Source organism: Taurulus bubalis (genome assembly GCF_910589615.1).
Source record: "Taurulus bubalis genome assembly, chromosome: 7".
In the NCBI taxonomy this organism is placed as follows: domain Eukaryota; kingdom Metazoa; phylum Chordata; class Actinopteri; order Perciformes; family Cottidae; genus Taurulus; species Taurulus bubalis.
The window spans coordinates 26,302,555-26,329,889 of record NC_136595.1 but is presented as its reverse complement, the minus strand read 5'-3'; the positions used below and the strand labels follow the sequence as shown (position 1 = coordinate 26,329,889).

Here is a 27,335-nt window from a genome sequence, read left to right as displayed (position 1 = left end):
AAAATGACAACAAAGAGATGAAAACGACTACAAAGAGATGAAAACGACGACAAAGAGATGAAAACGACTACAAAGAGACAAAAATGACAACAAAGAGATGAAAACGACTACAAAGAGACAAAAATGACAACAAAGAGATGAAAACGACTACAAAGAGACACAAAATGACAACAAAGAGACGAATACGACTACAAAGAGACACAAAACGATACACAAAATGACAACAAAGAGATGAAAACGACTACAAAGGGACAGAAAATTATAACAAAGAGATGAAAACGACCACAAAGAGAAACAAAATCACAACAAAGACACAAAAAAACAGATGAGAAAAAGACCAAATCAATCACAAAGTGACACAAAACCACAGAGAGATGCGTAAAGGCTACAAACAACAACAAAAAGAGGCTGAACAACTCTAAAATCTGTGGCTTGGATCTGCGCCCAGGGGCCCATTGTCTCATAAATCCCTGCGGTCACATGACATCTCATCACCACCACGAGCAACCGACTTTATTAAGAAACTAAAAGTTTCAAAAATCCACAAGCGGTGTATTTACTGTGAACACGTTACAGTCTCTGAAGCTTATTTCAGGCATCTAGCCAAAGACACATCCATAAAACTATGACGAGGGAACCACACGTGCAAAAATCCAATGTTTTGGGTCTCAATTCCTGCAGCACAGTCGTAATCCTGAATACATTATTTGTAATTGCAAGAAAATCCCTGTCAGTCTCAGTTAAGACACATCTGAATCGACTTTAAAACAAGTCTTCACAAAACTGAAAATCTGTTTTTTCCTCTTCTGATATTCACTTTGTCTTCTTGCTTTTTGGCCTTTTGGCCTTCGCTCCAGATTTGGCGGCTTCATCCTGTGAATCAAGAGCAAAGGGTTAGAGAATGAACAGACTAATAATTATCTTACATTAGCACTCCACTTAATGGTGCCAAAGCTTTTTTCCATGTTTAATATTTAAGTGCTGTTTTAAAGCTCATGACTCAATGTTCGGCAGCCACTTTCCCCTGAACTCCTGCTGCGTTTCGCTGCCTTACCGAAATGTGCAAATTACAATGTACTGATTGGCATTCCCCCGACTGTTTTAATGTATTCAAATAATTGCATCTCTCCAAACATTGCATTCTTAAGTACTCTTACAAAACACCCTACACTAATTATTGCTTTGACAATCCAGGCTGCTGACTTGTAGACCCGACTATAAGAAAGTACGCCTAATTGATCATCCTGTTTCATACAGCGGGGTGGAACTACTTTTTAATATGCACGCTGCTCTTTCATGTCTCATGTGGAGTTTGCCATGAGGCTTTCATTTAAACCAGCGACTCTCCAACACTTGTTCTCCTAATTACCGGCAAAGAGAAATGAACCTTGTTACCGTTTTTAATTATTGACACAAACATAACTGGCAGAAACATTTGTAAAAAAGTGTAAAACTGGTGGTTTAGCTCTCTATTTTCCTCTTAAATCCAATCAAAGTAATTAACGATTTTATCGAATTTTACATTCAACCAAAATAGTCCTCATTCTCTCTTACCAGGAATTATTGTTCCGAATTTTCATCGACAACATATCTTACAGATCAAATGTGGGGTTCCTCAAGGCTCAATTCTGGGGCCCATTTTGTTTTCCCAAGAGTCTCTGTGTTGCCAGCACAAGATAACAATAATATGAGCATTAACATTGAACTATATTCATTGTATACATATAGTATTTGTAAATGTGTGTCATTCACTATCCCTCAGTCTGTTGAATGTTAGTACATTCTAGGAGGCGAGATTTGCAAAAAAAAAATACTTTCGAGAGTTCATTAAGCGATTTAAAATCTACTACGACAGAGTTGAACTTGTTGAAGGGTCAGTTTGCGGGATTTGGTGGCAACCAACTGAATGCCCGTCCACTAAGTCCTCTCTTTCCAAGACTGCGATAACGTTGGCTAGTACTTGCTTAGAGGTCATCCATACCATAATAATAATACGATACCTTAGGAACAACGGAATTTAGACAGCAACTGGCGGTACTTTTGCACTCTGTAGTTACCGAAGTTTCGCAAGCTTGTCGGAGAACTTACTTTTAATGGTTCATATTACCTACTTTTAATGGTTTTTATTACTTATTTTTTATGTGCTGTACTGTAGCTTTGTATTGTGTGCCCTTCTCCTCCCATATAATGTTGTATTGTGCATTTTATCCTGTAATGTTTGCTCTTGTTTTATGTTTGTTATGGTCTGTCAAGGGACTACAGATGTGAATTAGCTTTAGCTAAAATCAGGTACAGTGCATCAAATGGTGACATTTATGTTTTAACTGTACGTGGTCCCTTTTAAATAAAGATATGTATTTAAAAAAAAAGTGTTTGGTGGCGGACTCAGTTTAGATGAGCCGCTCCTTACTGTATGTAGAAATGAACGGCTCATTCTAAGCTAACGAAACCAAAACGATCCTTAGTTTCAGGTTGATTATTATACACGATTGAAAGCATAGTTCAAAGTATTATATTCCATTTCTGCTAACAGATCCCTCTTAATTCTACAGACTGGCCCTTTAAGGCAGTCATTCCCAGAGACTGGGTCGGGACCCACCGATGGGCCGCAGTAGATTTAATTTTTGATGAATTTCTTTCACAGTGTTACTGCCCAGACTGAGCTATATTTCCTGCAATATTCAAACCTGTAACAAACAAACAAATCTCAGTATAACATTTGACCCCAACTTAACATTTTACCATCACAATTGTTTATTGACATTCTGCTTAGGATCATCGTGGAGACATTTTTCAGGCGCTGAAAGTCTGGAGATTTTTATCATGACTCAATAATTGCTCTTCTTTTTTGACCTGTCAATCAGAAAAGCTTTCAACAGGCTTCAGGCAACTGAAACCAAGCGGTCTGTTTTTTTAGAATCCATTCTAAACGATTATTTTTTGTTTTTTTAAAAGCACTTCATGAACGGGAATCAGGCAGAGAAGGCAGTGGCCTGTATTTAGCTGTCAAGGACGTCCACAGGGAGAGCTGAGCCTTTTGCTGTCGAGGTGGGAATGAAATTCAGATTTTTGACAGAGAGTTGATGTGGGTTTTGAAGTCCGATACGTTTTAAGAGTAGGTTTGCAGTACCTTTAATCTACCCAAAGCAGCAGCTGAAAGGTCAATCATGTTACCGGTGGAATAACTTCGACGAACACAAAGACGACTTCAAAGCAGACCGGACCCAACTTCAGGCTGGTGAAAGCGAGGAGCAAGTGTTTGATCTCCAGTACATGTGGAAACCAGACACTTCAAATGAAGCCACATCCCTAATGTGACAGCTGCTGACGAGTTACTGTGGAAACGGACAGTCTGTGGTTTCATAATGAATGCATGTGTCACTATAACCCACCTATACAGTATCTGAGAGTGTCTTCTCTCTGGACATCCAGACTCTGCTTTGGTTGTCAAAAATTGATTTAATAAAAAAATATATATAGGATCCACTAGACCCTCAGTGGTTCTCAACCTTTTTCAGTGATGTAACCATTGTGAAATACTTTCTATCCCCTAACCAGGAAAAATATACAATACACAGTGCTGTCTGATTTAATATAGAATATATACAATTCAGTTTATCAACTTACACTTTTATTTCATTGAATATTTCTTAATATAATTATTTTTAAAGGATTTTTAATGGATGCTCATTTTAAATATATATATATTTGTAATCTCACATATCCCCCTTTTTGAGAACCAGTGCACCAGGGTCGACTTCAAGATACCGGGGCGACCCAATAGCCAAGTGATTAGGGCGTAGACGTATAGAAGAAATGGACGTAGTCCTTGTGACGTCACCCATTGATTTGTGGACTTCGGTTCACCCGGGTGACCACTTTTTAATGTGAAACAAGAAGTCAACGTTTATTTATTTGTCACGTAACCTGCATACTTTAGTAACGGCACATCTGCAGCTATTTGAACCCAAACAACCATCTTTTCCTAAACCTAACTAAGTACTTTACGATCTTTTTCCTAAATCTAACTAAGTACTTCACAATCTTTTCCTAAACCTAAGTACTTTACGATTTTTTTTCCTATACATAACTAAGTACTTTACGATTTTTTTCCTATACCTAACTAAGTACTTTACGATTTTTTTCCTATACCAAACTAAGTACTTTACGATCTTTTCCTAAACCTAACTAAGTACTTTACGATCTTTTTCCTAAATCTAACTAAGTACTTTACGATCTTTTTCCTAAATCTAACTAAGTACTTTACGATCTTTTTCCTAAACCTAACTAAGTACTTTACGATATTTTTCCTCAAAGTAGTTGTGTTAACTAAACCTAAGTAGTTTTTTACCTAAACCTAAATAAGTACTTCACGATCTTTTTCCTAAACCAAACCAAGTAGCCTCCTGTGAAGACGTACGTTTATTTTGAAAAGACTGTATGCACGTAACGAGCAGAAATTGACCTGTGTTGCTGGAATAAAAAAATAAAAATATTTTTTTTAAAAAGATAAATGAGGAGAATTTTTTCATAAGACATCATAAGAAGAATTGAATAAGGAAACATTGTCTCTGCCCTGAGCGGCGAGTCCCCGCTTTGATTCCCGGCTGGACAGACTGTCTGCTGCATGTCCTTCCTCCTCTCTTTTTTACCCCTTTTCCCTCGTCTCACTCAAATAATAAGTGTAAAATGCTACAAAAAACTGCAAGATTCCAGCCGTTTCCCAGTGACAGCAACGTCAAATTTGACCGATGGCGTGTCAGTGCAGGATGACAGCGCGTCTCACCGTGGAGGCGGTGTATCCCTCCTCCACCAGGATGTTTCGAGCACAGTTGTTGATGTGCTTGAAGCGGTCCGGACCCAGCAGAACGCCTCCGTACCATCGAGACACGACCACCGCCACGTTGCGCACGTCCAGAATCTGTGGCGGGACGCAAAACACATGGTTCCTGTGAAATGAGTGTGAATCTGAGAGAGCCGGCGAGTGACAAATACAATAAATGACGCGACACCCGTCACTGACGACCATTTTCAGGAGGCCCAGATATTTCACACCGGATCCGGCCGTTGATGAATCTTCGGTAAGTGGATCCGACTCAGGTTGTCAGCTGTCAAGATGAGAATGTGGAGGCATTTCCCTATTTGGCTCTCCTCCCGGAGCTACAGGTGAGAAGATGAAATGTCCCTTTCATCTGTGAGTGTGAACGTCGAGCTCCAGGAAGAGTTGAGCTGACGTTAGCAGCTCAGAGACGGGAAGGTTCGAGCTTTGATTTGTTGAGGATTGGGTTCTTTCCTTTTCTGAGTGCTTTTCATCTTCATACTTCTTTAATATGCATTAAACTATAAATGCTTTGAGTAAAATATCACACTGCATTAATACGCGGTAGTATACATTTCTGTTTTTATATGATATCGAAAAAAACTCTCTAATCAATAACTGTGAAGAATCAAACAAACAAGGAGTGTAACCGGCAAAAAAACAAACAAACAACCTCCACTATATCGAGGAGGGATTGTGATTATATCTGTAAACTCATATCTCATATTCATAGACTACTTTATTAGAGTGTCTTCTCTCTGGACATCCAGACTCTGCTTTGGTTGTCAAAAATTGATTTAAAAAAAAAAATCTATAGGGTCCACTAGACCCTCAGTGGTTCTCAACCTTTTTCAGTGATGTAACCATTGTGAAATACTTTCTATCCCCTAACCAGGAAAAATATACAATACACAGTGCTGTCTGATTTAATATAGAATATATACAATTCAGTTTATCAACTTACACTTTTATTTTGTTGAATATTTCTTAATATAACTATTTTTAAAGGATTTTTAATGGATGAGTGCTTTTCATCTTCATAATTCTTTAATAAGCATTAAACTATAAATGCTTTGAGTAAAATATCACACTGCATTAATACGCAGTAGTATACATTTCTGTTTTTATATGATATTGAAAAAAACTCTCTAATCAATAACTGTGAAGAATCAAACAAACAAGGAGTGTAACCGGCAAAAAAACAAACAAACAACCTCCACTATATCGAGGAGGGATTGTGATTATATCTGTAAACTCATATCTCATATTCATGGCCTACTTTATTGCCTTTGTACAAACACTGTCAACTTTTAAATGCATTATAACGACACTTGAATACATCCTGTAAACAAATATTGACTCAAATGTAGATGTGTATGAACTCCTGATCGTAAACCATCTGAAAAGCAAACTGGCCTTCTTTGTAAAATAGTTGGAAAAGTGTCTGACAGCTGTGAAAATATTTTAAATATACCGTGCGGTTAACCTTTTACAATGGATCAAAATGGAGAGGATTTGTTTTATTTTTGTCTTTTAATTATGGCTTCCCGTTTCCCCTCGCTGCCTCGGGATAACGCGGCCTGCCTCCTTCTACTAAACACGCAGAGAAGACATTGACATTCATCTTCTCATCAAACTCCTAATGAAGAGCAAATAAGATAAATTCCCTCTAAAATGTCACGTGAAGACGATAATTTGCCTCGGCGCACACACACACACACACACACACACACACACACACACACAAAAAGGGCAATGCCATTGGAGGGGAGGACTCATCCACATCTGGCCGCTGACACTATTAATTAGATCCTTTTTCTTTTTTTTTTAAATTCATTACGACACACTTCCACATTCAGAGGCACAAAGAAGAACTTTAAATGAGGAAGCGGGGGAAGAAAAGGCTTGTGGAGAGGAATGAGATTAGAGAAGAATAGATTAAGGAGAAAGCTCTTCGTGTAAATTGCTCAGTACGCCGACAGAGAGCGACGAGGAGGAGGAGGAGGAGGAGGAGGAGGAGGAGGAGGAGGAGGAGGAGATTAATCAGCGCGCCGCTCTGGAGGAGGAGCAGGAAGACGGCCGACATGCTGCCGTCACTCCAGCAGGTCAGTCAGCTGCAGGAAGTCCTTTCATCTCTCGGGTTGGACCGGGCGGAGCAGATGTGACCGAGAGGTTTTAACCCATGCAGAAGTTGCCAAAAACAATTGTGATTTTTTTGATGACAGAATCAGCGATTTGATCACAGAATCAGCGATGCTGATGAAGCTGGTTTTATTTGGCGGTAAAAGGCTGCAGTCAAATAGTAGAAGAAATTACGTCCCATGTCTTTTCCAAACCACTTTTCCTCGACCGCGATTGAAAACGTCGGATGTGAAGGAGATTCCTTGAGGAAAAGACAATCGCTGTGCAAAGAGAATCCGACTTCTGCTATGTACTAAATAAGTAATGTTCCTCAGCAATAAAAGAGTATTTGACCAGAGACATGGTGTTTTTGGCAACTTAACCGGTGCACATATGGGCCTGCAGGTGAGCCCATGAACCTCCTTCACTTTCATCTTTCCTCTGAACGCAAGGTTTATTTTTTTTATCTGGAGGATCCACTGCAGAAAACTTTATTTATACGCCTTATTAGGATTCTCCGCCATACTAGCTGCTGCTTCATCGCTATGGTTTCTCCCATAATTACTCCCACTGCAGGCGGCAACCTCCGGTTCTGAAGTGAAGCTATTGCTGTCCAGCAGGGGGCGAGTCCTCTGGTTGTATAGAAGTATATGCTTCATGTGTTAAAGATGCATTCTCTCTCCTCACTACCAGGGGGTGACTCCTCTGGTTGTATAGAAGTATATGCTTCATGTGTTAAAGATGCATTCTCTCTCCTCACCACCAGGGGGTGACTCCTCTGGTTGTATAGAAGTCTATGCTTCATGTGTTAAAGCTGCATTCTCTCTCCTGACCACCAGGGGGCGACTCCTCTGTTGTATAGAAGTCTATGCTTCATGTGTTAAAGCTGCATTCTCTCTCCTGACCACCAGGGGGCAACTCCTCTGGTTGTATAGAAGTCTATGCTTCATGTGTTAAAGCTGCATTCTCTCTCCTGACCACCAGGAGGCGACTCCTCTGGTTGTATAGAAGTCTATATAAATGACTCTACTTCTCTTGATGTATTCCCTCAGTAAACATTGTAAACATGAGTTTTTGTCTCAATCTCTAGTTTCAAGTCTTCTTCAATACAGCATGATGTTCATTTAGTAAATTATGGTCATTTAGAGTCAAACAGACCATAAAGCAGGGGATGCTTTAAGGCGGGGCTACAAGGTGATTGACAGGTTGACACCAGAGACGTTTACGGCGTCTCTACATCACTCCTCCTCAGTCCAAATACGGTCACTTCCTGTTCACTGGTTGCAAAAAAAGACGGCGATGGCCAAAATGCCGAACTCAAGGCTTCATAACGTCCGTCCACAAATAAATGGGTGACGTCCACTTCTTATATACAGTCCGTTGTCTGTATATTATTTATGTATATTGTCTGCAGACTTGCCATAATGTACAGGAAACACGACAAATATCTTTAAAAAAATGCACAATACTCGACAAACATCCAGATATTCAATAGAGAGTTCGTCCTTCTCAGTCATTTAAGGAAATTAGGGGCCAAAGAGCTCCGAGCGGCGCGCTACTTAGCACCGTGGTGGGAGGGAGGCTCTGCTGGAGTGGAGGACAGCTCCATTCATCTGAATTCTGTGCGGCGGATCACACTTTCACCGAAAATCCAAAGCACTAATTCACACTAACTTCTCCCTCTAGCGGGGTCACACTGGCACGGGGGGCCGCCGTCATCTCACAAATGAGTATGAACTTTGACACGAGTCATGGATCTCATCTGCAGACGCTCTGATACGACTCAGCACCTGCTGGTAATGAGAATGTCACAACTACTTCAAGTCAGCGGCGAGCTCTGATTACAGTAAAAAAAATACATTCTTATCTCGTTTTTTTTGTCACAAACCTTTCACTGGCCTTCATTCAATATTACGGCGAGACCAAACGTGTGAGTGTGTGTGTGTGTGTGTGTGTGTGTGTGGGAATTATTGTGCCATCTGACAGCACAAGTGCCTCTTTGTTATGTGGAATGAAAAGATTTTGTGAAATTGCTTATTGTGGACTATTTCTCTGGAGAGGCTCAGAGGGGAATTTACACATTATGTAAATACGAGCGGCGTCATAGTCGAGCGAATAAACCGATGCGGAGATCTGTTTTTTGGGGGATAAATTGATGTTTGGCTCTGCAATGTTCTCATCGTGATTCGTACTTTTTGAGGGATCATGGTGGGGATTAACGACGATGAAATCAAACCGGCCAACGGGCGAAAAGCAATTAACGAAATCATAATGTAATTCATAATTAAGTAACACTAAATGTTACAAACGCCTGAAGGAACACTTTCTGACACCGTATCAATTATTCTGTTATCTACTTAGACAAGCGGGAAATTAATTGATCTGGTTTGTAATTATAATTTCTTTACATTTTTCAAAACACATTTGCGGAATACACTTCTCAAATGTGTCAAATGTGTTGCTTTCCTCTGTTTTCTAAAAGCATTCCAGTTTTCTTCCAGAAGAGTTTTTTCAATATATGTATATAGTGTTCATAATGAATGGAGAAATTAAAATGCGAACGCTTTTAGTCCCATTTAGAACACGGGTAGTGGTGCGCTTCAGCCTCGTGTGGCCGGAATGAGTATTACAACACGTCCTGATAAAAATATGAATTATTTACCTGGCAAAACCTTTTTTTCACTTGATGGTTTTTATTTTAAGTAACTAAAATACATAATACTTGCAAAACCTTTTTTCCACTAAGTTCTACTAAGAAAACGGATCTCCAGTCATTTTTTGTATCCGTAGTTTTAGCTGTTAGTTTACAAGAAATCAATAAACTAATCCATTGTATATGAACAGGAAGTGATGCAACTTGAAGCTAATTGATTGTGTATTTTGTGTAAGTGTGTAGGTGTGCATCTCTGTGTCCTTTTGTATAACAGACCAGAGACCATGTTGGCTCCATGTTTACTTCCTTTCAGCTGATTTAAAAATTTAAAAAAAAAACTGCACAACGTGCTCAACATTGTATCAGTGTACGTTTTGTGTGAATAAAAAAAAATAGTACGTAACTTTTCGGACTCATCAAGTCACTTTTCCCGTTATGAATGTAACTACATTGCATTGTGGGATGCTTACACCGGTGTTTGCATTCTGTTATATCTCACCAGAAATAGCATGCAATGTGTTTCATACGGAGGCTTCACACATGTAAAAAAGAAAAATCTCACATATTTTCTTTGCATACTAAATAGCCCGTTAGCGTTGGACTCCACCATTAAGGGAAATGAACTGGGACACGGCGCCATCAAAGCCTTTTTAGCAGGCGTCCTACTTTATTAATGTCTATTTAATATTGAAAACGATAAGGGAGGCCGGGTCCACGACCGGCTCGGTCCCGGACTCGTTAGTGATCCTGCAGCAGAGGAACGAGGCCGACTCTGTGGGGAATGACGCAAACTGTTCCTCGCCGTCAGCGACAGGCGGAGAAGCTCAGCAGCTCTCTGGAGAGACTCAGGAACTCATTTGTGCTTTCAAGCTTCTTTTTTTTTTTTTAAATGAACAACTGTCACCGCTGATGAGCATTTCATGTCATATCTAAAATATCTTTTTTCCAGGGAAACATTGCACACGCAAAGAACTGAATTATTATGATGATTTGTGACATTTGTTAATGTTCCTTCTCTCCCATTTGCTGTCATCTGACAGATTAAACTAATTGGAAATATATCTGGGAAAAAAAAGTAATTATGAATCAATACTCGATGTGTGGTGGTTTTAAATCGACATGTTTCCTGGAGCACATCTCCCTTCGCCTCATATATATTTAGGCCACAAAAGCCACTTTTATGGTGTAAAATGTACAATTAGCATTAACAAACTACACTGTATGTGTTTCGCATACTGAATCTTACCTCTTTGATCTATTTCACACAACGTATAGTTTAATATCACACATGTGTATCATGTGTTGGTTTTAATGAGGGAGAAACTACCACAGAGAACAAGAGATTTCTCAGAATCTGTGGAAAACCTCCTTACACATAATAATGTTAAAACCAGAGTAGACGCCAAATGGTGTTGACGGTGAGGATGAGAACAGATGGCCATTAAGACCGCAGACGCTCAAGAAAGTTGGATGAAGCTGGAAAATGTAACAATGTGTTTGCAACATTAATTCTGTGAAAGAGCGTTACGTGAGCTGCTCTGACTCATTATTCCAGTTTCTTTTTGAGAAATGCAAGATGTATTTAAAGTTACTGTGAGGAACTTTTAACTGGTTCTGAACCAGTCTCATCTAGCCCTGGTCCTATGTAGACCTCAGTGTAGTCCTGGTCCTCTCTAGACCTCAGTCTAGTCCTGGTCCTCTATAGACCTCATGTAGTCCTGGTCCTCTATAGACCTCAGACTAGTCCTGGTCCTCTATAGACCTCATGTAGTCCTGGTCCTCTATAGACCTCAGACTAGTCCTGGTCCTCTATAGACCTCAATCTAGTCCTGGTCCTCTATAGACCTCAGTCTAGTCCTGGTCCTCTGTAGACCTTAGTCTAGTCCTGGTCCTCTATAGACCTCAGTGTAGTCCTGGTCCTCTATAGACCTCAGTGTAGTCCTGGTCCTCTATAGACCTCAGTCTAGTCCTGGTCCTCTATAGACCTTAGTCTAGTCCTGGTCCTCTATAGACCTCAGTCTAGTCCTGGTCCTCTGTAGACCTCAGTCTAGTCCTGGTCCTCTATAGACCTCAATCTAGTCCTGGTCCTCTGTAGACCTCAATCTAGTCCTGGTCCTCTGTAGACCTTAGTCTAGTCCTGGTCCTCTGTAGACCTTAGTCTAGTCCTGGTCCTCTATAGACCTCAGTGTAGTCCTGGTCCTCTATAGACCTCAGTCTAGTCCTGGTCCTCTATAGACCTCAGTCTAGTCCTGGTTCTCTCTAGACCTCAGTGTAGTCCTGGTCCTCTATAGACCTCAGTGTAGTCCTGGTCCTCTATAGACCTCAGTCTAGTCCTGGTCCTCTGTAGACCTCAGTCTAGTCCTGGTCCTCTCTAGACATCAGTCTAGTCCTGGTCCTCTCTAGACCTCAGTCTAGTCCTGGTCCTCTCTAGACCTCAGTCTAGTCCTGGTCCTCTATAGTCCTCAGTGTAGTCCTGGTCCTCTGTAGACCTCAGTCTAGTCCTGGTCCTCTGTAGACCTCAGTCTAGTCCTGGTCCTCTCTAGACCTCAGTCTAGTCCTGGTCCTCTCTAGACCTCAGTCTAGTCCTGGTCCTCTGTAGACCTTCATCAGTAAACAGACCACCGGAGAGAAGATGGTCTGGTTCTAGAGAGTTCTTCTTGAAGCTCCTCATTATAATTTTTTTTACCTCTCCATGGTTCCATTGGGAACTGCGTGTTTAACGTCACATTGCTATGAATTGTGGGTAATTCCCTTGGGAAAAGTCGGTATCTAATGCTGACTTACAGAAAGGGTTCAGAAAGGACTCAAAATGTCTGTCAGAGACTCAAGCGGTTTCACAGCTTTTACTATTTGAACCTGAATGCTGCTTTTTTAGAACTTTTATTTTGATATAGCCGGGTTTTTTTAATTACCGTAAAAGCCGGGTTACAAGCCGCTCCTACCTCCGGTCAGTGTCCCTGCTGTAGCAAGCTAGGAGCAGCGCTACTGCTAGGGCTGCTGCTAGCGCTGCTGCTAGCGCTGCTGCTAGCGCTGCTGCTAGCTCCCCGCTGCTGCTGCTACTGCCCGCGTCCCCTCTGCCCAAGTCGGGTGTCGAGCCGGGGCTGGTCCCGCTACCTTTGGTGGTTGTCAGGGAGCGGAGCGCTAGCGGAAGTTAGCGGGGAACTAGCAGAGCGCTAGCAGGAGCGCTAGCTGGCTACAACGGGGAGCTAAAGAGGACACTGACCGAAGGCAGTAGCGGCTTGTAACCCAACTTTTACGGTAGTTTTTATGTAAAGCACTTTGTTTTCGATAAGTGTTTTATAAACAAAGCGATACTCATATTGTCATATCATCGTTGCATCTTTTCTCTACAGGGGCCGCCAACATCACCACCAAAGTTCCCGTCAGTCGCCTTAAGCGCTCCGCTGTGTCCCGTCTGCATTGTGCGAGTGAAAGAGGATGACCTGCAGCAGGTGGAGCAGCCGGCCCCCCGCGGCGGTCTCGCCGTCGTCCTCGCAGTCCTGCAGGAAGCTGTTCTTGTCCTCGCAGTAAATCCTAAAAAAAACAAAAAAACAGACAGAATTGCAACAGCTTGAGATGTTTTCGGCGAGAGAGTGATGACGCCGGCGGCGTCTGTAAATGTCAGCGGTAATGACCACCTGACCGGGCTCCACGCCGACCTCATTAGACCACACAGAAGGACACACACACACACACACACACAGAAGGACACACACACACATGTGTATTCAAATAAACCGCTACACCATCAGAAAGCTTTTTCTTACTAGCAGTGATTTGCCCTTTAGAGGAGACGTACAGGCCTCAGTGTTCTTGGTGTCGGTGACCTGAGAGCGGCGGCTGATCTGCATCGTGAGATAATGACGGGCGCCACAGTTCATTTACACGTGACATCACTGACCTGTACGCATAAATATTATGAGTGGCACTGGCGATCTTCTTGTTCTCGTACAGCTTCCCCAGGACCATTTTCACCTGCAACACACGACAGGGGGAACACGTCATCAAGGACTCAAGTGATGCAGATGCCGACATGAACAGCGTCCGTCGACTGTTTGGGATGGAAATAAATCACATTTACTATAAATACAACTTTAAATGACTATCACAACACCACATAACGGAAGCCCGGAGTTGTATCTGACTTTATAGGAGTTTATGACTCAAAAACATTTGGGGTTATCTTGACAGAATACTTTTTTTTCTCCGGCTGTTAAGTCAAAAACAAAAAAGAGGGAAAACTATTTAAATTAGACTTTAAAAAAACATCATCAGAATGTCTTTCTAGTTTGGCCTCTCAGGGCTTCCGTACTACAGCATTGAGAAGATTTGAAGACCCACTTCAGTTTTATGGCGATCCAACGTGTTCAATATTCAATACATTAATGCAATATAATAAAACAAATACAAATACATAAAGAAAAATAATCATTTAAGAAATGATTAAAACTTATAAAATGTTCTTTCATAATTTGTACAAACTATTCATCTTAAGTTTCATTAATTTGTTTTTATCTCAATCAAGGAACCTTTTGAAAAGTTATTTTATTTTATCTTCCAATTATGTTTTTTCCCAACTCTATTTCATGGCAAGTGCTTCGACTCGTTATTTTGACTTTTAACTTCTGTCCACACAACTGCAATAAACACCTCAGCAGCTGTACATAGTATAAATTGTAATTATATTATATTATAATAAAACGTATCATCATGAAAGACTGACAGAAGAAATTGGTGTCATTGGTGAAAATGCTTTTTCTAATTTGGAAACAAATGTATATGATGAACAAAAATTAAAAGGTCAATAAAACAGAAATGCAGAATAATTAAGTGTTAATTAGTTTAAATAATTTTTGATTTATCTAGTTTTTTGTTGAGTGTTTAGTGTTTGTACACAATATATTAATGTGTTTTATTTATCTGATTTAAGTAATAAATATTGAACTCTATGTATTAACAAATAAATGAAGCTGCACTGGAGGAAAAGGCTGAAAACTGAGTGAATTTCTACTTTTCTCTCAGTGAAGCAGATCTTGGGTATTTTTCTCTATTATATGGGTTGAACGGAGCATTTTAAACATGCAAATGCCGCGCAGGTCACAGTTTGTTCAGGTGCGTCTGCTCTCTGGAGGAGAATATTTAGGTAAATATTTGTGTCTAAATAGCACTTCACAGCAGGTGGAAGCTTTCAGGACGAGTCGGTGTGTTCCTAGAGACACATTCATCTCCAAGACCTTTTATGAAACTCAAATATATCAAAATGTGTTTTTTTTTACCTGTCTGGGAGTCACCACAGGTGCTAAGTGGGGCTGGAAGGTGCTGCGTCGGTCTGTGATGGTGTTTCCATGTTTGATGGGAGGAGCCTCTTCATCTGCAAACCGGAGAGTTTATAATGCTTATAAGTTGTGTTTTTAACGTTCAATGCAACCGAGTTGATCAACCGGCGATGGGCGGGATACCGTTTGCGTGATCCGTGAAAAGATGGGAATGTTCCGTGTTCATCTTGAGAGTCCGGAAGTCTGGTGCGTCTTCATCGTCATCATCGTCGTCATTCACCTCCTCTTCAGCCGTCATGTTCACCTTCTCTGAAGGATCCACTGAAGCCGGTCATGTAAGAAACGGAACGTTTTGTTGACGTGAGACACTAAATGTACCAAAAGTGACCTCACAAAAGTGACCTCAAGCGCCTCATTTGCATATTCAGTTCATGTGTTGACCCTCTTCACCTGCAGAGTCTTCGTCATGATGTCATGTAACTACACTTCTCTTTAAAGGACGTTTTCTCTCCATGAGTTTGTTCTTCAGCAGCTCCTACATCACCAAACTTTACTCTTTCATTCCTACATATATTCTGAAGGTTTATGCAGAGGGGTTTGTTCACAACGCATTCATAACCTCATTTAAACTACATTTAGTAATAAAAACATGGAGAAATATATATAGTATACATTCTCTCTGTAAAAACCTTTGAATCTAATATGTCAACAAAATGAAGCAAGATTTTTGTACTTTTTACTTTATCCAACGTTCACATTTCTGTTCTTGGGATGTGTCAAAAGTAGCACATATTTGATAAGATAATGCCTTGTTTGCATGTTTAAACATAAAATTCTGTTTCATTGAGATCCCCATCACCACCTCCATCACCTGTCGTGTCACCTTGTTTGTTTCCTCATCCTGAAGCCCGTCAAAGGTCTTCACCGAGTTGTCTACAAACACGGCAGCTCGTCATTAAAATGACACCCGCTGAGCAACTTATTCCCAAATTACCATTACGCGACCTTCACGCTGACACCAAAAATGGCTTCATGACCTATGATGGTGCCGATGACAAACAATTCATAATGGATGACACCAATTACCAGAACCAGTTGAACGGATCAGAGGCAAGGATTACGCAGATTTGAATAACTCACAACTCGCTCTCTGTGAAAGCCGGTTCACTGCTGGTTCTCCGAGTCTCCGAAGGTGGAACGGGAGCACAGAACGTTGAAGTTCTTCTTCCAGCTCCCAGTTTCAGAATGGGAGGCTTTAAGACTCTGTCTGTGATAATGCTGACGGCTACAGGGCCGACTCAGGGTTCTGCTTCTATCGGCTGAAGACCGCCAGAGGGACTTAACCTCTTGCCCCCCAGATCCCCCAAACGTGGGGCTCAGGCGCTCTGCGGTTCCCTCTACCCATTCTTCAAGTAATCGTATGAATCCCCTATGAGTTCTAAGAGTTGTGTTATTTTATATCATTATCAGAATCAGAAACCGTTTATTTGCCAGGAATGTTTACACAAACGAGGAATTTTTCTAGGCGGAAGGTGCATAACATTAGACATGAGACGTTAGACGAGACAAACAACAATCAACGACAACAACAGTGCAATGATATTAAATTAAGTATAAGATAAAGTGCTCAGACAAACAGATAACGTTAATGTAAGTGTATGTTAAAGTGACATGTGTGTTTAAGTTAAAGTGTATGTTAAGTGCCATGAGCGTTTAAATATGAAGTGTGCAGGGGAGTGACCGGTAAGAAGAAAGAAAAGAAGAGGAAAGAAAAGAAAGAAAAGATTGTCCGAAAAATTGTCCGGAATTTTTTCCTGGGGGTGGAAATAATAGTCCGAAAAGTAGTCCGGAAAATATATATATCAGGAAAGCCACAATAAAACAAAGCATTGGGGAGTTGCCATGGATTTTTAGTAAAAAAATGGTGTCGTTCGGTTCAAAAATGTAAAAGTTATAAGCTTTATGTCTTTTCACCATTTGTTTTAGGCATGCTGGGTAAGAAAATGTGCATGAAGGTCTGACGAAGGCGTGTGACGAAGGTGTGAAAATGCAACAAGGAAGTCGGAAAAACATTTTTTTTCGACTCCTACAAGCTCGTAGGGTTACAAAGAGGTGTCTTTTTTTTAAATCCGACTTTGTAAAGTGAACTTATGAACGCTTTTTTAAAACGTTACGGCCTCCGCCGAAAATGACGTCGATGTTGCAGGGTTTTTGTAATTACATAAACTTAGCGGTAAGTTAAATTTGTTCTCTTCCCACAAGGCTTTACTGTATTTCAGCAATTTAAATGAAGTTAATCAACGTTGTGGTTCCGGAGATACTTTAGGAAACATCACTTGACTTGTTTTTCTCTTTTCCTGACGCCGCGGCGCTGTCACTTTAAGAGATTCACGCCAAACATGGATTCTTTTTTTGTCCCAAATATTTGCAGTGGAAATTCATTCATATTCTCCTAGAGCTGAAATATATGTTGGACCAATGAATCATTAGTTCAAACACATGTTCTGTGAAATCATTCTGCATCATAATCTGTTTGTTGGACAGAGGGATTGCGTAATTTCATAGAAATGAGTCACAACTGCAACAACTTTCTGTATTCCAGCATCGCATATTCAGGTCACACTTGTGAGAAACAGTTTTTACTCCTCCCTCCTCCATCTGCATGCATTCACATCACATAAATTCATGTTAATAATTTGGCTTCTTCCTGTGGAGATTCTTCTATAATTTTTGATAGTTATTGTTTTTACCCTTGTTGCTGTGCATCTCTTTCTCTCTCACTCAGTTGATACTATCTATGCATAAATATACACGACTTATTTACACGATCATGAACAAAACTACAGCAGACTCTGGACAAACTATTTAATAATGTCATTGTTTTTTGTTGAGTTGCTTTTTCAAGAAAAAAAAAAAGACCAAAAAAAGGGACCTGTAATCAAATTTGAACTGGTTTGAAATAACAATTCTCCAGCGACGATGTAAAGTCGAGTACCGTAAAAGTTTGGGTTACGAGCCGCTACTACCTTCGGTCAGTGTCCCCGTTAGCTCCCCGCTGTAGCCAGCAGGGCCTCCTGCTAGCGCTCCATTACTTCCCCGCTAACTTCCGCTAGCTCTCCGCTAACTTCCGCTAACTTCCGCTAGCTCTCCGCTAACTTCCGCTAGGTCTCCGAAAACCACCGAAGGTAGCGGGACCAGGCTCGACACCCGACTTTGGCAGAGGGGACGCGGGCAGTAGCAGCAGCCGGTAGCTAGCAGCAGCCGGTAGCTAGCAGCAGCGCCAGCTAGCAGCAACGCTAGCTAGTGCTGCTCTTAGCTTGCTACAGCGGGGACACTGACCGGAGGCAGGAGCGGCTTGTAACCCGACTTTTACGGTAATGTGTTTATTCTCCACGTGCATACACACACATAGAAGCTATCGTAATAATATATCTACACATAATCTATTAAAAAAATAAAGGTGCGACTTCATATTTAGACAGACAAGCCTTCGGCCTCTCTGATGTTTTGCATCCCATCTGGTCTCATTCATCCAGACTTCATCATCTTCATCATCATCATTACGTGTCCTCTGGTATGTTTGCTGCCTTTTTCATTTCCTTTTCTGTGCATAATGTGCATCTTTAGCCTTATCATCATCATCATCATCATCACCCCCCCTCCTCCGTCTCATCTAAATGGCAATAAGCTGTCCATCCCGCTCCACTGTGACCAGTTATACTTATTACCACATGAATTGCAGAGAAAGGACAACTCGTCCCCACCCAGTAGCGGCGAGGACAGTTATTATTTTCCAGCTCTGTTGCTCAAAAGGAGTCGGTCCCTCCATAATGGACGCCGATAAGCGAGACGGATCAGCCTCCCACGAGAAAGGCCGCGGCGCTCGCTGACACTAGTAGAGGAAAAAAAAAATCTAATTTGCGTATCTTTTTCACGCTTCAAAAGGATCCCGGCGAGGTAACAGAAGCCATTACGTAGATATTGATCGTAATTCAATGCAGTCGCTCAAAGTCAGACCCAGAAGGTTTTTAATGCACCTCCAAGCCTTTGTGCTCGTCTTATCACATCTTTAGAGCACATCATCAGATAGCTGCCGCACTAATGGAGGAGCATCTCGGCCGGAGTAAGAGGCGAGACGCATTTAGATCTCAGGTGGGGAGCAGATTCATCCTGATACGACTCTTTCTTTACCACAAATTAACTCGTAATTTTCCTGCTGATAAACAGCGGCGAGCTGTGAAGAGATAGCATCGAGTGCTTCCACTCTCTTTCCAAATACCGACACGACCGTCTGAGAGAGACACGAGTAACTACACAAGCCCACTCAGACACACACACACACACACACACACACACACACACACTCAGCTCGACACTATCACATTGTCTTTCTTTTTTGTTGTTGATAATGGATTGTTATTGTTGTCATTATGCATCATATCTTGTAAAAAAAAGACTGTCAACAATATTACGGAGTCTTATCTTGTGTCTGTTCATTTTGTGTTCTCTATAATATTGTGAGTTCTTTATATGACGCAGCTGGAGGCTTCACATAAGCCCACGTGGGTTTTCTGCCTCTTCCCGCACTGCCGTGTTATTTATCTGTTGTGTGTATTTAATTTCATTTAATTGCGGCACAACGAGAAGCGTTGTTGACGACAAATACTGCGAGTTTTGAGCTGTTAAATCTGCCGTTTCATCATCGCAAATAGAAGGTTCGAGGGCCACGGCAGCAGGAGCTAAAGTGGGCGGGGCTTAGCAGATGACTTTCTTCCAGCTCTTGCTGGGTTAGGAAGTGAGCTCTACTGGCCTGATGACTTTCTCTCAAATGGGGTTTCAAGTCATTACAGACCGCTCGAGTAAGTGTGTCCCCTCGAGCAGCGAATTTCATTTTTCACACCTCACCTGTTTCTGAGCTCCCGGATTTCTCCACCAGGAATTCTCGGATGGTTTCCACCCACAGGTACAGGATGCTCTCCCCCACATGCTCCCTGTCGAGATGGAAATAAATACATATGAGTTTTTTTAGTCCCGTAGAAAAGCTTTCGGTCGTCGTGGCGGATGTGGACCCCCTGCAGTGTGTGGTCAGAAAGCACTCACGCGTAGAGGTCCTCCAGGCCGCTCGCCAGCCTGCTCCTCTCAGGGCCGCGCAGCCACGCCGCACTACAGAGGACGAGAGCAAGCAGAGGGCCGTCGAGTGGGAGGACGAGTGGGCTTTGGAGGGGGATGTTGTTCTATCAAGTCAGCAGAACGATGCGCAGATTACAATTTGAAAGGCAAATAGACTCACTTGATCTGGTAGATGGGCGGAGCGGCGCTCGGATAGTCAGGTGGGAGAATGATCTGATCAATGAGAGAAAAAAGAAGAAAATAAAAGTGATGAACTGGATTTTCAGGTGTGTGTGTATATAAAAACTATATTTTGTTTTTTAAATATATTAAAAAATATATATTTTTTTAAAATATCAAAATATATATATATATATATATATATATATATATTAATATATATATTTTTTATTTTAGTTTTTGACACCATCACATGCACACATAAGAAGAAAAAAAAGAAAAATGTAAAAAAATATATATTTATTTTTATTTTAGTTTTGATATATATATTTTAAAATTAAAAAAATATATATATATTTTTTAATATATATATATATTCTATTTTTTGATATTTAAAAATATATATATTTAAATAAATATAATAATATATATTTTTCTATATATATAGATATTAATATCTATATATATATATATATATTTAAAAAACAATATATATTTTCTTATTATATATATTTTTTTATATATTTTTTTTTAATATATATATATATATATATATATATATATATATATATATATATATATATATTAGGGCTGGGAAAAGTTGAAAAATGTTAACTAATTAATCGCATTATGTGCCAAATTCAATAGTTAATGAAAAACTAGTGCACGCTTTTATTTTAAAGTAATGTTATCAGAACAATATAACAACCACTCTCAGAGCAACAGCAAGTTAACAACAGTAAATAAATCAGTTTTCTTTTTTTTTCTGAACAGGTACCAGAAGAAACAGTTTATTCTATCAGAGAACATAAACAGTCTGTTAAGTAGTAAGGGTCCCTGTGAGGGACAAGCCACTCCTTCTTTTGTCCATGTTCAAACAGTCAAAGCATGTGAAGCAGCACTCAGTTCATCAATATAATGAACGGAGTAAGCAACCCAATGTGTTCTAAAGCTAGAAACGGTTTGTCAATCAATTCTGTTAATAGATTGCTGCGTTAACGCATTTATAACGCATTAACATGCCCAGCCCTAATATATATATATATATATATATATATATATATATATATATATATATAAAATTGTTTTTCTCTCTACCTGCAGACATGCTGTCAGCTTTGGCTCTTCCAAGTCATCGGATATTTTGATGCAAAATATTCTGGACGCTTCATCGATGACACACCACTCGTCTCCGTAGATGGAAGACAGAGCCTCGACCTCTTCGATCTGAGCGACAGGAAACAATAACAAATCAAAAAGATCAATCATATGTGTCGACGGGAAGTGATCCGTGAAGACATTTTGACCGGTGATGTGCTGAAGGCCTCAAACTCTGAGAAAACATCATTTAAATCCAACTGCACACTTCAGGGAGAAGATGGTCTCTTAATAGTGATTCTTATTGTGTGATTCTGTCAGCAGACTGTCAGACCCTGCTGCAGGAAATGAGAGCTTTCCTAAACCTAAAGGGACCCTGGTGCTCAGAGACACTACCACTTTAGTCCACAGGGGGAGCCAGAACCAACACAACATGAAAGTTCCTCTCGTAGCTTTAAACTAGAACTAAGTTTAGTCACCGAAAGAAACATTTAACTTTGTGGAAAAAATGCATATCTGGTGATGTTTGAAAAACCCAGACTTTTTGGGGAAATTGACTATTTTGCTCTCATGACTGTACAGTACATATGTAGTTGGAGCTTTAAGGAAGCACATTTATTTATTTAAGTGGAAGAAAAAACATTAAATCTATGCAAGAACTCACAAAAGGCTGTATATGTTTGACTATACTTAAAGCAAACAATGACCACTTAGAGTCACTTATATCACATTAAAATGCATTATAAAAAGACTATGATGTATTACAACTATGGGAATTATACTATGATCCTTACAATTATGTTGCCAATAAAATGCTTTATAATGTGTTATGGTTATTGTTATGAAGCATTACTATTATTGAAGCATTATTATTATTGCTATAATTATACAGTAATATAAGTATGTGTATAATGCATTATAAACACAAAGTGTACCCAAATATTAAGTCTGCTGCATGACAAAAAATACATATTTGTATCGCCATTTCCCCAAGTTGCACCGCCAAACAACCTTCCATGTTTATCAAATACCACCAATACATAGCACACACTATCACACAGTGTGTGTGTGTGTGTGTGTGTGTGTGTGTGTGTGTGTGTGTGTGTGTGTGTGTGTGTGTGTGTGTGTGTGCGTGTATTCCTTTATATTCTACTGTGTCAGATGTGTGGCACCCTAACATGATTTATTCCCAGTGCTATTTGATCTCGTTTAAAACCTCCCGCTGCAGGACCTCTGGTTCACCTGCCCACAGGTACTCACATCATTAAATTACGACACACAAAACAGGACTTTGAACGCAACTTGCCAAGTTGTCTCAACGCCAACCGGCGAGGTTGCAAAAGCAAACCCATCTTACTTGATCCTGAAGATCTGCTTCATCCTCCGGATGTATGATGTCATCCATCTGTGTCAGCTATCATAAATAACAAACTAAGCCAGTTAATAAAAGGTGTACTTTAAATGGAAGGCACATGAGGTGCATGTTGACATCCAGCCTGCGTGCATGACGCGTGAAAGAGCTTCCAGGGTAAAGGTTTCCTCCCCACAAAGTAATAAAGCTTCACGATAAAGAAAAGCAAAAGACACCGCCTTTTGAACAAAACATCTACTTAATAAAGTCATATTTGTTAATCACTCATAATGTGTTAATTAACGCGGCACTTGCATGTCGCTCGTAGCTTTATTCCACGTTTGAAATAGCGAGCATGGCTTTTATTTTGAAGGATGCAAACCCGTATTGACTTCCGGTCTGCGCGGATCAGCTGATGTCAGTGTAAACAGACACGCAGAGGTGCGTGCGCGTGAGAGACGGACAGCTGTGTTTCGCCACCGGTGCCCTGCGCGTCATTTCGGAGACGGTCAACTCGAGCGGGTGACAGCGTGATGTTCACCGTGACCGCGTGACGTGACAGCGTGATGCGTGACGTGCAGCGTGATGCGTGACGCCGCAGCAGCGCAGCAGGAAGCGGCTCGGAGGGTCTCACGGCTTCACATGCAGCGCCGCTGAGGGGCCCGTCTGTCTGCTGAGACCCGAGCCTCTGGACCTCCACCACTACTGGGGACCGGAACAGTTAAAGCAGTGAGTGTGTTTCCCTTCTTTTTGGTGGTCTCTTTTCCTTTCTTTTTTACAATATAGTTGTTATAATTTGTCTTATTTTCCTTTAGAATAACACCAAAACCATAGTAAACAAACCTGCCCCCAATCAACAGAGGTGTAGCTGACAGGAGGCAGCAGCTGGTGTACAGATGTGTACTCCAGATATCAATATCGTGATATGAGATATAGTAATATGGCATAAGTATTGTCTTTTCCTGGTTTTAAAACACCAATATGGGCCGATCTGATACCAGTGTTGGATCAATACGCTGCATGTCTCACTGTAATCAATACATCCGGCTTCACATTGGTGTACTAGCTTTGCAAAACATACATTTTGCGTATTTTTATATATATATATATATATATATATATATATATATATATATATTATAATAATACATTGTACACCAGCAACTTGGTAAATCAAATACAAAATTATAGTGTGAACTTTTTAATGCTGCAACAGATTCTCTAACATTCTAGTAAATAATTAATACATATACAATAATATATACAGTTATGTGTATATGAACACATAACTGATTTTAATGGATCGGCCCCCATTACCCGACCCAGCTGTGGGTAAGTATCGTTTCGATATAAGACCCGGAATCAAAATCTCAAATAATAAAAAATCTCATTGTGTAAATATTTTGTAAAAGCACCTAAATATATCCCTACAATATGGCATCAATATTGAGATGATTTTTTAAAATATTGTCATTACATTTTTTCCCGATATTGCCCATCCATATCCAGCCAAGTACTATACTTAAGTACAAATGTGTGGTACTTGTACTTTACTTGAGTATTTCCATCTTACGCTGCGTGATCTTTCTACTATAACTGTGTTATCTTTCTACATCTCAGTTTATTTGATGCCTTTTTAATTAGTTTCATTGTAGATTCATATTAATAATAATTCCAAAATATTTTTACCAAATAGGCTACGGTACATGATGATGTATCGTTATGGATAAAGATAAGTAGTAACAGTAAAACAAATATATATATTTGTCTGAAATAATAACTTTCTCTTTTTTCAACTTTAAGCACAAAAGTATTGGTATCAAAATATAAAAAGTAAAACAATCTGAGTACTTCTTCCACCACTGGGCAGTAACAGGAAACCAGTCACATAAGTTCAGGTTGTAAAAGACAGGAAGAGGAATCCGGTCCAACATATTCCAAAAAGGAACCAGTGTCAATATAACTTTACAGCAACTTTCAACACAAGAAGTAAATCTTTCTCAAATGTATATCTTTTTGTCATTTCATATGGTTTTCCAAACCAATACTTCTACTTCTGTACCTACCCATTTCAGTTCTGGGACACACAGGAGAGTGAGGGGTTAAAATAAGGCCTGTGGTTAGGGGACAATATGTAAATGTATAATCCTGAACTGGATTGTTTTGTTCGAGTACTGTTAGGTACTTTATTTTTTGGCATATCTCCAAATGCCCTCCCATTTCTCCTCATCAATAGTCCCTGACTCTTCCCTCTCCCATGTGCTATTCTAATGACAGCGTGTTTCATGTCACAGCTGGCATCACTTCAGAATGATTTACATCGCAAATTGTGCCTCCGAGTGGTCGATTTTAATTGTTTTTTTGTTTTGTTTTTCATCTTTTAAAGTGCATGTTCCCAGACCGTTATGAGTACATTTATTCTCATGCTCGCTCCGTGGAATCTGGATAAGGAAATTTAAAAAGATCAAAGTAAAAAAACACACATCCCAGCCAGCCTGGACGCTCACACCGGCTTACATTCAAGACAACAGATCCTCACACGTCTTGAAAATAACAACTAACACCTAAAGCCCATGGAACTGATTGGTGAACGTAGCACTCTGGACACAAGTTACTCTGCAACTGGTTTGGAGACTTCTTCACAAAGAGAGCCCAGGCAGTTCGGAGTGGCAGCCACACTTCCTCCCCTCTGGTGTTGATCACCGGCGTCCCCCAGGGCGCTGTGCTGGGCCCCCTGCTGTTCGCACTGCACACCCACCGCTAACCCCCCGAAACCTGAAGTGAACTCATGAAACCACCGTCACCGGGCCGGATTACGAGCTCAGAGAACAACCTGCAAAAAAAAGGAGACGATTGTTGAGGATCATACATTTCCCACAATGCAGCTGGACAGAGTCTTTCATGAGACCCTCCCTATAGTCTCCAAAAACAAAAAGCTCCTTTTTTAAAGTGACTCTTCACACCTCCGGCGTGGAGGAGTTCAATGTTTTGATAAGTCATCATCCGTCATTGTTTAGGACACGTGAGGGAAGAAAGGAAAAAAAGTCACGAGTGTTTCTGCAGACAAATGCAACCGTCAGAATGATTACAAAAGGGTAGCAGTCACCGGACCAGCTTTGCAGGAAGGAAGCCCGTCCTCCCTTTCCCCTTTCTACAGTCTCATGATGTCTACATGTGCGGTGAGACTCTGGCATGCAGAGTTTGCTGCGCTGTGATGGAATGTCACGTGGCTGTGGCGAAGAATTAATGAACCTCACCAACAGCAGATGAGAAAATCAGACTTCTGCAAAACGAGAAACCGGTTTACCTGCTGAAGAGCATGTGACTCTGACTGTTACTCCGCCTGTTGTTCTGCCATTGTGCAAAGATCAGGCGTCTGTAAACTGTGGCTACACCACGTGATCAGGACACGTGGAGAGCCTTCTTTCTTATTTTTACTCATTACTTTAAACTAATCTCTCTATTTACTCTCAGTCTATGGACTTAATTTCTTTTTTTTTGTCACATTTATATAAATAATTCCTTCATTATTGCAACGAGATGTCGCCGAACAGCCAGAACCGGCTGTGCATTGGGAAAGAAGAGAAGAAGAAAAAGTGGGCAGTTCTGCAAAATGTGTTTCTTCAAATTCAAATTTGGCACAAACGTCCACTTGGACTCGGGGATGGAGTGATTTAGATATAGACAGGGAAAAACATTTTGGGCCATAACTCAAGAATTCACATGATAATTGTGACAATTTCACACAAATGTCTAAATAGGATCAAATGATGACAAGCGTGTAAACTGCAACTTGACTGGAGGCTTTTTGACAACGAGGCGGCCATTTCTGAGACAATTTTGGCTCTAGACCTTTTTTTCTTTTTCCCTGTTTGAGTCGTCGTAGGAACCCCAAATTAATTCCAATACTTGTGTTAATTGTATGTATTTGTTCAGCAAAGTCTTGGGGGAAAAAAAAATGTATATCTGCAAAAAAAACACTTTAAAAGATATTTTGATCATAACTATGAACGATATGAGCACGATTTCCCAAAAATGCCTCCTGGAGCGGTCACCGAGTTTTTCAAACTGTATCATGGTGCCCTAACAACAGCCCACATACTAATAAGACACCTTTTTGGAAAGATTAGGACATAAAGAATTGGAATCTGCAACATTTAGAACACAATGCATCATAATAGAACACAGCATTTGGGTGTTCAAAGGAGTTTCAGTCAAAAAACTGTGTCATTTGTTTAAAAATTGGAGTTTACGTAAAATACTTAAACTTAAGGGTTACTTTAATTATGTTTCACAGCAGATGTCTCTTCTCACAAGGGTTGCGGTATTGTAGCAATTTAAATGACGGTAAACAAAGATGTGGTTCCGGAGATAATATGTTGTTGCTTTTTGTCTGATAATAGGAGAAGGGGGATTTTCGCACACCGTTTTTAAAGGGTTACATCTATCTGTGACACAGCGGCACATTAAAACTCCTAAACTATGATTTTAAAGTTTTCTTCCCCAAAAACTCAAAACGTTGCTTCCAAAGGGCTCATCCATTTAGCTCTAAATGCCGAGTCCTAAGCATGAACTTCCTATAGCTTTTCTAGGTTTTCTTTTCAGAGCCTCGGTGCACGTGTCCCTCTGAAAGCATCTTTTTGATTACAGTTGAGTCACAGACGTTGAAAAGCATCTTCTTCTTCTTTGTTTTTGTGCTGCTCCTGCGTTCCCCTCCGCAGGGGGTCC

The 27,335-nt window shown here is 40.4% G+C and overlaps 1 protein-coding gene across 1 annotated transcript; it reads right to left on the bottom strand.

Moving 5' to 3' along the window:
- Positions 1 to 51: 51 nt before the first annotated feature.
- Positions 52 to 22,661, bottom strand: impact (impact RWD domain protein; the record flags this gene model as incomplete). Its single annotated transcript, XM_079220945.1, has 11 exons — positions 52 to 873; positions 4,787 to 4,921; positions 13,037 to 13,127; positions 13,495 to 13,568; positions 14,870 to 14,964; positions 15,053 to 15,190; positions 19,775 to 19,860; positions 19,970 to 20,032; positions 20,160 to 20,212; positions 21,257 to 21,385; positions 22,614 to 22,661. The coding sequence occupies 11 exons, from the start codon at positions 22,659 to 22,661 to the stop codon at positions 814 to 816; spliced, it is 972 nt and encodes a 323-aa protein (XP_079077071.1). The 3' UTR covers positions 52 to 813.
- Between the last annotated feature and the right edge of the window lie 4,674 nt (positions 22,662 to 27,335).